Source organism: Cavia porcellus, unplaced genomic scaffold, assembly GCF_034190915.1.
Source record: "Cavia porcellus strain 051 isolate PalLab524CR breed Dunkin Hartley unplaced genomic scaffold, mCavPor4.1 scaffold_6, whole genome shotgun sequence".
NCBI classification, from domain to species: Eukaryota; Metazoa; Chordata; class Mammalia; order Rodentia; family Caviidae; genus Cavia; species Cavia porcellus.
The window spans coordinates 71018711-71034121 of record NW_026947489.1 but is presented as its reverse complement, the minus strand read 5'-3'; the positions used below and the strand labels follow the sequence as shown (position 1 = coordinate 71034121).

General features: G+C 34.9%; 1 protein-coding gene across 2 annotated transcripts in view; it reads left to right on the top strand.

The window, feature by feature from the left end:
• Positions 1-15411, top strand: part of Suz12 (SUZ12 polycomb repressive complex 2 subunit) — a 48590-nt gene that overhangs the window by 14590 nt on the left and 18589 nt on the right. For both annotated transcript variants that reach the window (XM_003469626.5, XM_003469625.5), the window contains 4 exons: positions 4633-4682; positions 8856-8941; positions 11834-12065; positions 13365-13458. In XM_003469626.5, the coding sequence (XP_003469674.2) occupies positions 4633-4682; positions 8856-8941; positions 11834-12065; positions 13365-13458 (462 nt within the window). The remainder of the gene's footprint in view (positions 1-4632; positions 4683-8855; positions 8942-11833; positions 12066-13364; positions 13459-15411) is intronic.

The window sequence follows — 15411 nt, the reverse complement described above, 5'->3', positions numbered from 1 at the left end:
TAGGCAATCATCTTACCAATTAATTTTCACACCTTGGTAGGTTAATTTTCATAACATACATGCACATAATTAGATACTTTCACAATATTAAATTTCTGTAGAAGTTTTTTAAAAATTTTATTCGCATTGTCGTATATTACTGGGAAATAACGTATTTCCCCATTGCCTTAAGTTTGCTAACCACGTTTTGAATAATGATTTAAATTTTTTTTCTTGGTATTAGGGATCGAACTCATGACCTCACACTTGCTGGGCAGGTGCTTATGCCACTGTGCTAAATCCTTGGCCATAAACTGTTTTCTAGAGTACATAAATGCAGGATGTTTTTGACACTTTAGAACCTAGAATCACATCTTCCAGAAAAACAATGTGAATAATATTGTTATTACTGCAGGGCAGTGGGTCATCATCCTTGACCTTAAGAAACAGTACTTTAAGAGAGCGTCATTATCCTTAAGAAAAAGAAAAACACTTGTTGAATCCTATACTTCCTGTAAGTTACTGTTAGGTACTGAGGAATCAATGTAAGATTTTTGAAAGAATGTGAATGAAAAAATAGTGACAACGAAATGGTTATAAAGGAAAGAAGAGATCATTAAGCTCTGGATGATTGGAATAGAACAGAGTGAGTACTGGATCCATTATTTTATGTAAGTCTCTCAGAATCTTGAATATGAAAATATCCTCCTTTTATAGATACTAGGTCACAAGTAATAACTGGAGCCAGAATTCAGACTTGTATATTCTATTTTATCATTATATTCTATTTTTCCATTCAAGACTTTAGAAGAGATAGTAAGAAAGGGGAACCCTGTTAGAACAAAGAGACAAAAGTTATGTTGTTGGAGATACATTAAAAATTTGTAGAAAACAGCCGGGTATGGTGGCACATTCCTGTAATTCTAGTACTTGGGAGGCTGAGAGAGGTGGATCAGTGCAAGTTCAAGACCAGCTTGGGCCACAAAGTAAGCCCAAGGCCAGCCTGAATCACATAGAGAGACCCTGTCTCAAAGAAAAGAAAAAAGAAAAATTTGTAGAAAAAGATGATAGTTTATAGAACAGTGTTTTAAGAAAATTAATCTAATGTGAGGTCCTGGTCTCAATACCCTATCACTAAGAAAAGTAGGAAATTAACCTGGCCTTGATGTATAGGTTTAATTGTACCAACTAAGAATAGGATGGGTTTCTTTTTCTTTGTCTTTTTTATTTTTGTCACTGGGAATCAAACTCATGAACCTGGTGCTTGCCAGGCAGGTACTGTACCACTGAGCTGTATCCTCATCCCTAGGATAGATTTCTTGTGATAAATGAATTGTCTTTCAGCATGTGGAATTTATAGACTCTTTGTCTCTGTTTTTCATTTATGGTTTTTTATTTTTTTTCTTTTTCTTTTTTACCGGTACCGGGGATCGAACTCATGACTGTCTGCTTGCAAGGCAGGCACTTATGCCGCTGAGCTAAATCCCCAGCCCCCTTTTATGTTTTAAGATTTAACTAATTCTGCTTTGTAAGGTGATATTTATGGAGCACCAACTTCTCTAGTTAAATCACTAAATCAGACTTCTCTAGTTAAGATGCAGAGTTCATAGATGATTAATGTACATTTTAAATATCAATTTTCAGTTAATTACCATTCAATAAAATATATTCATCTTAACTATCAGACTTAACAGTGTATGCATTATAGAGCCATTGCCATGATCAGATTGCCTAAAATCTTTTTTTTTTTTTTTTTTGAAGTATATTTTACAGTTATCTTCACTCTTTGGTGTATAGTTTTAAATTTTACTAAACTCACACAGGCAGGTAACAATCATTAAACTTAAAGAATGAAACATTTTTTCATGCCTTTTATCAAACCCCCATCCCTACAAATTTTTTAAAGTATCTGATGTCAGTGAATACTGTCAAAGTGTTAATAAATTACTTATTTTTAAGGATGGTGAAGAGTAGTTTACCATTTTTGCTTTTAAAAAAAAAAAAAAAAAAAAAAAAAGGTCTCACTATGTAGTTTCTGCAGTTCTTGAATTCATTATATATCCCAGGCTATGGTTAAATTTGTGGCAAACTGCCTTGTTCAGCCTCCCAGGTACTGAGATTATGGTTGTGTACCACCATGCCTAGCTTTTTTGTGATAAGACTGGCTTTGCACACGTGCTGATCTTGAGTGCTGGGATTACCAGCATGTGCTTCTGTTTTTGTTTTTTTTTATTAATTTTTCCATCATTTATGCTAATTCTGCTTTAACTTTTACTATTCTGTAGTTATTTTGTCCACTATGGATATTTTAGCATCCTTCCTACTATTTTTTTTTTTTTTTTGTCTTTTTCCTCTTTATCAGTACCGGGGATCGAAATCACGACTGCCTACTTGCAAGGCAGGCGCTTATGCCGCTGAGCTAAATCCCCACTATTCTTTAAATGTCCCAGGAGCATCTAATCTGTAATTTTTAATGTAATTTTATTATTTTAAATAATAAATTCAGAACCTGGAATGTGTTAGGCAAGTATTTTACACTGAGCAAGATCTTCAGCCTCAGTTTTATTTAACACCTTCATAGTTTAGTTCACTAAGAGGATAGAGGCATCCCCACAACTTTCATTGAAATACGTATGTCTGTATGTGTGTGTATTTCATGATATTGGGGATTAAATCCAGGACTTTTCAGCTGAGCTACAGTCCCAGCCCTTTTAATTTTAATTTTAATTCTATTTATTTATTTATTTGTTTGTTTGTTTCTTGAGACAGGGCTTAGGGTGGCCTTGAACTCACTATGTAACCCAGGCTGGCCTTGAACTCTTGGCAATCCTCTTGCTTAAGGTCCCTGAATGCTAGAATTACAGGTGTGTGCCACAATCTGTTTCACAGGGTCTCCTTGTTTGTAGTTCAAACTGGTTTTAAATTCACTGCGAAAACCCAGGGTGGCCTTGGATTTTAAGTGTGCGTGACGGCGCTCATTTTCTTTATTTTAGAAAAAATAGTCCTTATAAGACTTTTTTTCATTTCCTGTTATTACTTGTTCTTTAACACGTTCATGAGGAGGCTGTAATTCCTATGTGGCACTGCTGAGCAGCCTGAGCAGTAGTATGAATTACTGACTAATCAGGCAGCTATATTAATTTACTTACTAGAAAGACTAGTAAGTAAGTAGATCCATTTGTACCACCTGTGGTAGAATCTACCTGATGGGATAGCCATGGATATACTACTGGTGGTTTAAACCAGTGAAGGTACGTTAATATCCACTATTCTGAATATCTCTCTACAATTCTCCCAATATAAAAATATCTAGATTGTCACCATCAATTTGAATTTTTTTTTCTTTGCAGTGTGGGGATTGAACCCAAGGCTTCAGATATGCTAGACAAGCAGTCTACAACTCAACTACAGCCCCTCACCCTCTTTAAAAAAAAAAAAAAAAATCTAGGTGTGTGGTATATACTTGTAATCCCAGCATTCAAGAGACTGAGGCAGAAGTATTGCTTTGAGTTCAAGGGCTACATAGTGAGTTTAAGGCCAGCTTGAACTACAAAGTGAGACCCTGTCTTAAAACAAAAAAGGCAATACATACTCTTTACTGATCTCTTATTGTCTCGTAACTACTACTTTTGTTCTTTTCACTAGTAAATTTCTGGAGTAAGAAATCAGTATTGTTGTTCTGTCACTTCCTGTGTTTTCTGTAGCCCTTTATAATCTTGATTCTGCATGTTTCACCATAGAAACTGCTCTGAAAAGTTAGGAAAGACTCTAACCGACAAACTTGGTCTCTTTTGCACTTAAAAGTACTACAAAAGCCGATTTAAACTATCCTATCCTAATAGTTTTTCCATTATTAATAGAGGTTTTTTGAACAAAAGGGTAATGACTTCATGCAGAAGTGAAAATGACTTGTTAAAACTGTAAGTTACAGATCTTTAGCAGGTTTGTAATTGTATATTTCACCTCTAATTGAAGTGTAAAGTAACGGTTTTGCATCATTTGTTAGAGTTGAATTTCCATTGTTTTAAAATACTCAAACACAAAGTAGGAGTTCTTGGTTCTTGCCTGTAGTCTCAGCTACTCAGAAGGCTGAGGCAGAAGGATCACAAGTTCAAGGTCAAGCTGAATAATTTAATGAGATGTTGTCTCAACAGAAAAACAAGGGTTGGGCTTGATGATGCATGCCTATAATCTTGAGAAGGGAGGATTGCCAGGAGTTAAAGGCCAGCCTTAAAGACAGCAGTACCCTATTTCAAAACAGAACAGAATTCATGTGTGAATTCAGCTACCCCTATGACAATTTCCTTTTATGAAGGTAAAGGGAAACCCTCCATTTTATTTTTTATAGGTGGGGCACTAAAGCACAGCAAATTATGTGACCTCTCTAGGCTCTTTTTTTGTCTACCTTCTTTGGCACTTTTGCTAGTTGTAGTTTTTTGGTTGTTTATATTTGTGGGTATATAAATATAGTGTTTTGGATATTGTGCTTTATAACAAAGCATAGAGTCATAGGCCTGAGTAGAAATAAGAATGAAAAAATTAGATATTTACAAATAGCTAGAATGGCTTTGATTTTAATGTTTTTTTTTTAATTTAAACAATTTTATTATAGACCATTAAAGTGATAAAAAAATTTTTGTTTGTTTTGTTTAGCTTGTCAGCTCACTTGCAGCTTACATTTACTGGTTTCTTCCACAAAAACGGTATGTATCTTAAAGTGAATATTTTGACATTTTAACAACAAAATACCACTATAAGTATAAAAGAGAAGGGTATTTAGGGTATAAATTTATAAAATTATAATTAATGGTAGATATAGTTTTTTACTGTTGGGGTGTGTGTGTGTGTGTGTGTGTGTGTGTGTGTGTGTGTGTGTGTATGTGTGTTTGTGTGTGTCTGGGCATCAAATCCAAGGTTTTTTTGTTTTTTGTTTTTTTAAATCCAGGGTTTTGTATGACCTGGGCATGCATTCTTCCAGCAGTCACCCCTGCTCTGATATGTTTTTGAAGTTCAAATTAAAAAGGTTAATGATAAAATTGTTAAGTGCCACAGAGCTATAAAGGTGAAAATTATTCTCAATATGACCCATTCTACATAAACATTTTGAGTTAATGTTATTGCATTTTTTTAAAGCAGTATGAAACAACTGAAATAATCACTACTATCAATAGATTATCAGCATGTTAGGTATTAAGGAAAGTATATAATTTATCTTACTTTAGTAAAAGCTAAAAGTATTTTTAAAATCTTAGTTTCAAACTGGGTAAAGTTATCTTAAAAATGGAGTAAAACCTTTATTAAAAATGTTATTTTTAAAGTGGATATAAAGTTATTTTTAAAATGGAGTAAAAGCTTTATTATAAGAAACATTCCAGCCAGAATGGCCAGGGATTTAGCTCAGTGACATAAGCACCTGCCTGGCATGCACAAGATCGTAAATTCGGTCCCCAGTACAAAAAAAAAAAAAAGAAAGAAAGAAACATTCCAGGTTGGTCCTCTTTGATATTGTTCAAAAAGAAACAGTTCAGGGGGCTAGGAGTGCAGCTCAGTGATGAAAATCCTGCTTTCCTAACACAGAAGAGGCTGAGTTCAATCTACAGCACTGCAAGGAAAAAAAGTATAACAATAAAATAATTATATTAGATAGAATCTCTTTTCCATGGAAGAAATTTGATACCAGATTATGTATTACCAGCTAATACAACTTTTAGGTTACAGTTAGGTCTAGCCCATTTTTTTATATAAAGGTAACCTGAGTTAAAAAAAAGTAACCTGAGTAATATTTTGGTTTCTCCTTACATTATTTATAATTGTCTGCTGGAATGCTTGTTTTAAATCATCTATATTTGGTATTTTTTAGTACTTCTTTTTAGGAGGAGGTAATACCAGGAAGTATATTGACCAATACTTTGACTTTTGGTGATATTGGGACTGTAGCTAAGGGCTTTCACACTGAGGTGCATCCCCATCATTTGTTCTTTTATTTTAGGGGAGGGTCTTGGCAAGTTGCTCAAGCACTTGAAATTCTCCTCTTTGGCCTTCCTAGCACAACCACACCTAGCTATAATTTGACTTTTTTTTCTGGTGGTGGTGGTGGTGGTGCTGGAAATTGAGACTAGGGCCTTTGTACTGAGGGTACATCCTGTCTTTTTTATTTGTTTATTATTGTTGTTGTTGTTGCTATTATGAGACTGGGTCTTGCTAAATTGCCTAGGTGGGACCCAAATTTGCCATCTTACTGCATCAGTGTTGGGATTGTAGGCGAGTGCCACCATACTTAGTTTATAATTTGAATTTTATAAGTTCATTAGCCCTTTGTTTGCAGGGATTTAAAACGTAAAAATGTGGGGTGTGGTGTCACTCACTTATAATCCCAGCACTAAGGATGCGGAGGCCCACATGAACTAAATGAGTTCACAGGCCAGCCTGAACTATGTAGTAAGACCTTGTCTCAAAAATAGGGAGAAGAAACAAAAAGAAAAAGTGAAGTAATTGAGTTTAAAAAGCAGTCTGACTGGACTTTTCTTCTGTCTGTATGGAAAAAAAAAGATTTAATGTTTAAAAATTTCTCAGATTCACTTCATGATTTTATATTTTTCCTCATGTTAAAATAAATGAGAAAGTAAACTGTTAATAGGTTCATTTCCTGAAAATAATTTTTCATTTTAACTTTCAAATGACTGGAAGTTAGAAGCTTATGTATGATTGCCTCTCTTGTTTGTTTAAGGTAATTTGTGGGATTTTTTAAAAATAAAGAAGTAATTTTTAAAGAAATAAAAATAGAAAACCAACATGAACATCCCTAAAATTAAATGAAGGAGTGGTAGTGCCCCCTGTAATTCCAGCACTAGGGAAGTTCTTACAGTAGGATCTTGAGTGAGACCAGGCTGAGCTACATATAACAAGACCATGTTTCAAAAACACAAAACAAGAAAAAGAGATTCATAATACATGGGATTTTTATTTTAAATGAAGAGCTTATTTTAAATGAAGTATTGTTATCAATACTTAAAAGAGCTTAGAGTGAATATATAGGGATTACAAAGGATATCTTCACGCTGAATATTGTTACAAGTCTTGTTACTTTTTTTTTTAAGAACATCTCACTGTATAGTTCAGGCTAACTTTGAAAACTATGTAGCATCCCCCATATTGGCCTTGAACTCATTATGATCTTCTTGCCTCAGCCTACTAAGTACTGGAATTACAGGCATGTGCCACCATAACAGGCCTTCTTTGCCATTTTAAAATGATTTTATACTGCCTATAATTTCCAAAGAAACTAATCCAGACATATTTACCCATGTATCCTGTGTAAGATTATTATGTTTTCCTTTCAGTATGAACACTAAATTCAATGCTTCACACTGAGCACAGCCCCTTTTTATTTATTTTTTGGTTTTTTGAGACAGTCTCATCATTTGTTTTTTGTGGTTTGTTTGTTTGTTTGTCTTTTTAAAGCAGGGTTTGACTATGTAGTATGGGCTGGCCTTGAACTTGCTTCTGTAGCCCAGGCTGACTTCCATTTCACGATGTTTCTCTTGCCTCAGCCTCCCAAGTGCTGGGTTTAAGTTAGCCTAACTCATTATGTATCCCAGGCTGGCCATTAAGATGAACTGGAGGCAGCTGTATTTCAGCCTCCCAAGTTGAGTTTTTGGCAGGCAGAGCAGGGAAACAGGTCTCAGTTGTCTGGAGTGGGTTCACAAGTTGAAAACTATCCTGGGCAGTTGAGCAACTTGTGGAGACTTTATCTGAAAATAAAAAGTAAAAATAATTTGGAGAATTTAATTACATCAATGGGAAGGCCCTTGATTCTGTTCCAGTGCTGAAAGGTGAAAGGACCATCTGAAGAAAACTTACTTTATTTTGTTTATGTTGATAGATTAATCTGTTAAACACTTAGTATCTAACTATACACCTTTGGGACTTTAAACACAAGCAAATTATAGAGGAGTACTCTGGAACCTTAATTTGTGAATCTCTTAATTTATTGCTATAGAAAATGTAGGCTGTGATATGCAGAACTAAAATCTCTAAATTTTTTTTATCAGGGAAAGTATTCCCCTAAATAGTAAATAATAACTAGATTTTTTTTTTTTTTCTTTTGGCCTTTTTTCCTTTTTATCGGTACTGGGGATTGAACTCACGACTGCCTGCTTGCAAGGCAGGTGCTTACGCTGCTGAGCTAAACCCCCAGCCCCAATAACTAGATTTTTGCTAACCCATTGAGACTTGAGAGAAATTTTGAGGAAAGGGCCCCCCCAAATTTTACCCTCTTTTACAGTACTTAATATTTTTTGCATTGTTTTAATCTGTACTCAAATTGGTAGTCAAATCAAGAACTTCTTAATATCAGTTTGTATTCATAATCAAACATGTATAGTAGTCATTCAGCTTAAATTTATCTTTAATGGGGCTGGAGGTTTAGCTCAGTGGCATAAGCGCTTAGCAAGCGCTTAGCAAGTGTTTAGCAACATTATTTGGTTTAGAAGAGTTTTGTTGGAGGGCAGTGGGTAGATATCTAGGACCTTCTTGTATTATCATAAATATTAAATCTTCAAATCAGAAATAATCCGAGCCAGGCATGGTGGCACATGCCTTTAATCCCAGCACTCAGGAGTCTGAGGCAGCAGGTTCACTGCAAATTTGAGGCTAACCTGGGCTATGGTAATAAGCTCAAGGTTAGCCTGAACTATACAGTGTGACCCTGTCTCAAAAAAACAAAACAAAATTGGAAGAGCTGTAGGGAAAAATAAATAAACTTCTGATGTCTTTATTATAGGAAGTATTTATTATTTGAAATCTCCAGACTAGAAAAACAGATAATGTGTTTATAGTTTGTAAAATAAACCTTAAGGTATTGGTTTTCTATTTAGATAAGCCTTCGCAAAACTCAGAAAATGAACAAAATTCTGTTACCTTGGAAGTCCTGCTTGTCAAAGTTTGCCACAAAAAAAGAAAGGTAATGTATAAAATGATGCTGGTAGATTAGGTGCAATAATTTCCTGAATTTAACATGTTGATGCATATATCCTGGATTTTAAAGCCTTTGTTGTTGTTACTGTTATTGTACTATGCATTGAACCCAAGGTCTTTGCACTAAATAACACCCCCACCACTTTTAAAATTTTTTGAGACAGGGATTTGCTAAATTCCTCAGGTGTGATCTAAACTGGTCATCCTCCTTCCTTAGCTTCCCACAGTGGTGGGGTAGCAGGTATATGCCATTTTACCCAAGTTGTAGTTTATCTTTTATAGGTCCGTTAACTTTTTCTCTCTGAATAACTAAATTATTCAGACTGGACTCAAATTTTCTGTCCTCTTGTCTCAGCCCCTCAAGGCACTAGGATTGCACTACCCTTGATCAGATTAAAGGCTGTGGTGGTGGTGGTGGTGGTGGTGGTTATTGTGTTCTTGTTGTCGTCGTTGTTGTTGGAGGCGGGGTCTTGTTGTATAGCCAAGGCTGGCCTTGAATTCAGGGCAGCCCTTCTGCCTCAGCCTTGAGAATGCACCATCATCACACCTGGTTGAAAAGCAGATTGTAAACCTCAGTAAGTTAGAAGTTATGTCCTTGGCTTGGCTAAATTTGAACACTAGTCATCTCTTGCCATCTTTCCCTATATTTATTTTTTCCTACTCTTTTTTTTTTTCCCCCTAGGTCTGATTAAGGATCTGTACAAAACTTTATTAGAGCCTGAAAATGAAAGAAAGTTTTGTTTTATTTTTGTTTGTTTGTTTATTGAGACAGAATTTCCCTATATAGTCCAGGCTGGCCTTGAACTTGCTTATATAACCCAGGCTGGGCCTGAACTCACTATAATCTCCTGTCTCAGCTTCCTGAGTGCTGGGATTACAAGCATTGTGCCACCACATCTGGTTCAGTTTTATTATTTTATGACATAAATTCAGCTTTTTTCCTGTCATCTCAGTTTATTAGCTTATTCTGTAGGTCTGTGGTGGCGAATTCTGTGGACAGTGTGCTACAGCAGGCTGTTTATATATTGAAAGCGCTAAAAGGTTTGCTGTCTTGGCCTTTAGTACCTAGTACCCATTAAAATTTTAGATAAGGGCTACAAAAGAGGGGTTTTCCCAAAAGGATGATTTCTTTTAATGTCACTCTCAGGCAAAAAAAAATTTGTATTGTCACTGTTACCAGCCATTAAATTATTAATTCATTGCTTCAAATTTTTTATTTAGAAGATGAAACCATTTCACCATAGAAATAAATGTCATAATGGTTGTTTGCTGAGCAACCCATCAAAACCAACAAATGTAGTTTAGGTAGCTTCAAAGCCTTGAATCTCTTTTTAAAAAAAGAGCAAGAACTGACGTATATATAGATTCCTATTGGCAGTCTTCTCTGAACATATTAAAATGAATTAAGGGCTTGGGAAAATGCTACATCATTGGTTGGGAGTGTACTAACATGATAGAAGGCAGCAATGTAACTGTATTTTAAAATTATTTTGAGCTGGTTGTGGTTGCACAAGCCTGTAATCCCAGCACTTGGGAGGCTGAAGCAGGAGGATTTTGAGTTTGAGTTCAGAATTGATTTCACAATGAGTTCAAGGCAAGTTTGAACTACTTAGCAAGACTGTCGAAAGAATAGAAAGAGTTATGAAGTACTCCTGCTCCTCACACTATGCACTCCTAATCCCCACACAATTTATGATAAGGAGTAAATTCTTCAAAAGATATTAGACATAAGGTAAATATGAACATAACCATCCTTTGAAACACTTTTTGTGTTTCAAAAACAAAGTAAATGTGTTCATGGAAGAATATACACAACCTCAATTCCTAGTATTACTGGAGTGTAAGCGTTTAGAGGTGAAACAACATTTCACGTTTTACAGTGTTTTGTAGAGTAGGAATTTTCAAGTTTTAATGTACTTTTTTCTTGAATATTTAGACCATAAGCGTACATTTAAAAAGGAACATTTGAGCCAAGCATGGTGGCACACACCTGTAATCCCAGCACTCAGGAGGCTGAGGCAGGAAGATCGTTCTGAGTTCATGACTGGCCTGGGCTACAAAGTGAGCTCAGTGTTATCCTGGACTACATAGCGAAACTGTCTCAAAAAGACCAAAAAAAAAAAAAAAAGAACATTTGATACTCCCTTCTTACAAAGGTCCTCTCCATCTTTCAGTTTTTCCCCTGATGTATGCTGTAATAAAACATTATTTAAAAAGTGGTTAATGTCCCTCTTAACAGATTTAAACATATGAGTTTACTATGTCATAATGTTAATCAAGAAGTTATGAACATGTTTCATTTCTAGTGGTCCTTATCACTTACTGTGTTAAAATAGAAAATTGAAAAAACAAAAAAAGAAAATTGAACAGAAATGTTAGATGAATTGAATATTTGAAGAAAGATAATTTTGTGTCTCTGTGGGGATTTAGCTCAAGGCCTTGTACATGCTAGGCAAGCACTGTACCCATTGAATTTTTCATTATATTCCTCAGCTAATTTAACAGAATACAGTTGTTCCATATTTTCATTTTTGCTTTACAGTATTTAGAAATAGGATTTTTTTTGTTGTTAAATAATGTTTCTGGGGATTGAAGTAGGGCCTTTGCACTGAGTTATTTTTTATTTTTTATTTTGAGACAGGACTTCGCTAAATTGCCTAGGCTGGGCTTCAGTTTGGAATTTTTCCACCTTGGCCTCCCAGACTTCTGAGATTACAGTTGTGCATTGTCATGCCCAGGTCACTCTGGCTTACAGTGATAATTATTTTAATATACCATTTGGTAATAATGGCTTATTCTGTGTTTCTTAAAGCTGTAATAAAAAATGTTGTCGATATGCTTACATGTAAATGTAATTTAATAATCTTTACTTTTGCAGGATGTGAGTTGTCCAATAAGGCAAGTTCCCACAGGTAAAAAGCAGGTGCCTTTGAATCCTGACCTCAATCAGACAAAACCTGGAAATTTCCCGTCCCTTGCAGTTTCCAGTAATGAATTTGAGCCTAGTAACAGCCATATGGTGAAGTCTTACTCATTGCTGTTTAGAGTGACTCGTCCAGGAAGAAGAGAATTTAATGGAATGATTAATGGAGAAACCAATGAAAATATTGGTAATTTTTATTTCAATAGTTTAACTAGATTTTCTTTTATTTATCATTGGAGATTGAAGTAGTCAATGAAAATGATTAAACCAATGATTCTTTGTTTTTTTGTTTTTGTTCTTGTTTTTTTGACACAGGGTCTCTTTATGCAGTTCAAGCTGGTCTCGTGCTTACTTTGTAGTTCAGGCTGGTCTCGAACTTGCAACCATCTTTCAGCCTTAGCCTACCAAGTGTTGGGATTACAGGCATGCACTACCATGCCCAGAAAAACCAGTGTTCCTTCATAGTTTCTTTTTGAGTTATTTTAAAGTCTTGTCTTTCCAAAGTCCATCTTACTTACCTATTAGCAAACAATGAGTTCATCCTTCAACTTTCTCTTTGTTGTAATTTATTTTGGTTTTATTTTGTTGTTTTGAGTTTGGGTCTCACTGTTTCCCACATTGGACTCTTTAACTCCTGAATTCAAGTGGTCTTTTTGCCTCAGCCTTCTGAATTGCTGGGACTATTGTTGTCCTCTGCTGCAGCTGGCTTCTGTCATTTTGTTATAAAAATTTCAAGCAAAAACAATTGAAAGGTTCTTACAGAAAACATCTGTCTGCTGAGCACTTAGACCTAATTGTGTTGTTTTCCTGCCCTCCCCTATCCTGCTCTACCTGAGATTGATCATTGCTGTGCTCTAACTCCTGGACTCAAGTGACCATCTTATCCCAAAGTGTTTGGACCATAGGTGCACATTACTGCATCCAACTTGAATGTGAACATCGTATTACACTTTTCAGATATTGACACCCCCTAATCCCTCTAAACTTTCACCAATTCTGAATTCATCTGTGAAGTAATTGTTCAACTAACATACAGATGGCAAGGATATAAAGATGATTAAATCATCCAATCCTGTTCTTCAGAGGCTCACTACCTAGGGACATAGACATGAAATAAATAGTTGTAATGAAATGATGAATGCTATAGCAGATACATAGGTAAAGTTCAGTGGAGAAGCATGTTAGGAGAATAATTTTTTAAAGTTTCTAAATTTTCTTTGAAGTTCTTTAAAAAGGAATAGTCGGTAAGGAATTTTCCTAGCAAAGATGTAGGGATATTGTTGATGAATGTCAGAAAACAAAGGATATACATATACAGCGAAAACATGGGATTGAAACAGGTATGGTCTGAACATTATATTGTAACTTCATTGTAATTTGTATTTCATTTAAGGTAAAAGCATGTTTTATGTTAAGGGATCATATATCATAACTAGCACATTTTTGTTTGAATAATTGATTTATGAGAAATATTTTTTAAATATAGATGTTAATGAAGAACTTCCAGCCAGAAGAAAACGAAATCGTGAAGATGGGGAAAAGACATTTGTTGCACAAATGACAGTATTTGATAAAAACAGGTAATATTGATGGACAAGCAAGACTTCCATAATGTCCTAGAAATGTTTTCATTCTGCAGTGGAGTACAGTGGTGATGCAATTGTTTCTTTGTATTTGTTTTTGTTACAAATAAGGAAATTTTTGCAAATACTGAATATTTTATCACATAGAAAAAGAACAGTTGAACTACTTGGTTTAGATTTGGCAAGTATATATTCTGAGTGTCTGCTCTTAGTCAGACATTGTTGTGCATAGTAGAAAGGCAACAAAGTCCCTGCCTTCGCAGTACTTAACTTTTGATATTGGCTATATATCATTCCACAGAAATACCAACTAATGTCACTTAGTGGTGAGTGCCATAAAGAAAAATAAAAGAGAATAAATGGTTACTATTTATAGAGAAAATCTCTGTAAAGAGGTAATATTTGAGCTGTCTTGAATGACATGGATCCTGCGCAAATCTTACGGTTATGTGTTTACTAAAGTTAAGAAAAAATTACAAGGGGCTGGGGATTTAGCTCAGCGGCATAAGCGCCTGCCTTGCAAGCAGGCAGTCGTGAGTTCGATCCCCAGTACCGATAAAAAGGAAAAAAGACAAAAAAAAAGAAAAAAGAAAAAATTATATATAATCATCATCTTGTGGCAATATGTGCATTCAGCACAGGGAGACAATGAAAACCGGTACTCATGTCATCAATGCAGTTTTTCACTGTTAGTCACATATAAGAAAGAATCAAGAAAAATAACTGGGCCATTCCTCCTGTTTTAAAAATGTACTAGATTGATACGTAATCATTTGTAAACAGCCGGGTGGAAAAAGATGGAAAGCTCTTAATAAAAAGGTGATTAAAAATAATGAGAGATTTTCTTTTTCTTTTTTTTTTTTTTTTTTTACTTTTTTTGTAGTCTTTTTCTTTTTTATCGGTACTGGGGATTGAACTCACAACTGCCTGCTTGCAAGGCAGGCGCTTACGCTGCTGAGTTAAATCTCCAGCCCCAATGAGAGATTTTCAACTATCATCTTGTCTTAGAATATATAATCTAGGGGCTGGGGATTTAGCTTAGCGGAATAAGTGCCTGCCTTGCAAGCAGGCAGTCCTGAGTTAGATCCCTAATACCGATTTAAAAAAAAAAAAAAAAAAAAAAGTTGAAATAATATATAATCTAATGTCACTTAATGTTAGTAACAGAAACCAGTAAAGGTATTTTTAGTCAGAAATTTGAATGTAGATCAAAGATTTAAATAGAATAAAAAAAGAAGGCTGGGTGTGGTGGCACATGGCTGTCATCCTAGCACGTGGGAGGCTGAGACAGGAGAATTGTTGGAAGTTTGAGACCAATCCGGGTTATATATTAGAAAATACTGATTACGTCTATATGTAAGCAAATAGGTTGAGACATACTGGATTCATTGATACTGTTAAATGTTCTATTTTAGGCAACAAGAGGAGGGGGTTTGTTATATACTCTTTTTTTCTTTTTTCTCCCTCACATATGTGTTCATATACTCCTTTTATAAAGATTATTTTACTATTTTAAAAAACTTAAGAATTTTTCCCTGTCTTTTGAAAGTTTTCAAATCTATAGAAATAGTAAAGAAGCAATATGTTTAACATTACATATCCTTCACCTAGATAATATTTTGCTACATCTGCTTTATTCCTTGAGGGTATGTTTTATGTTGAACCATTTGAAAGTTTAGACTACTTCGTATCTCTTTACTCACATTTATGCATGTATCTTCAAAGAAAAAGGATATTTTCTTGCATTTTCACATCTATCATACTGTACTTAGGGACATTAGCATATAAATAAAAATGATACTATCTCCCAGTTTGACACCAATAATGTCCTACTTGTCCATTCTCCTTCAATTGAAATAGTTTTCTTAATTTTTTTTGGTTTTGTTTTGGAGATATTGGGGATTGATCTCAGGATCTTCACACTCAGCTATAATTCTAGCCTTTTTTAAA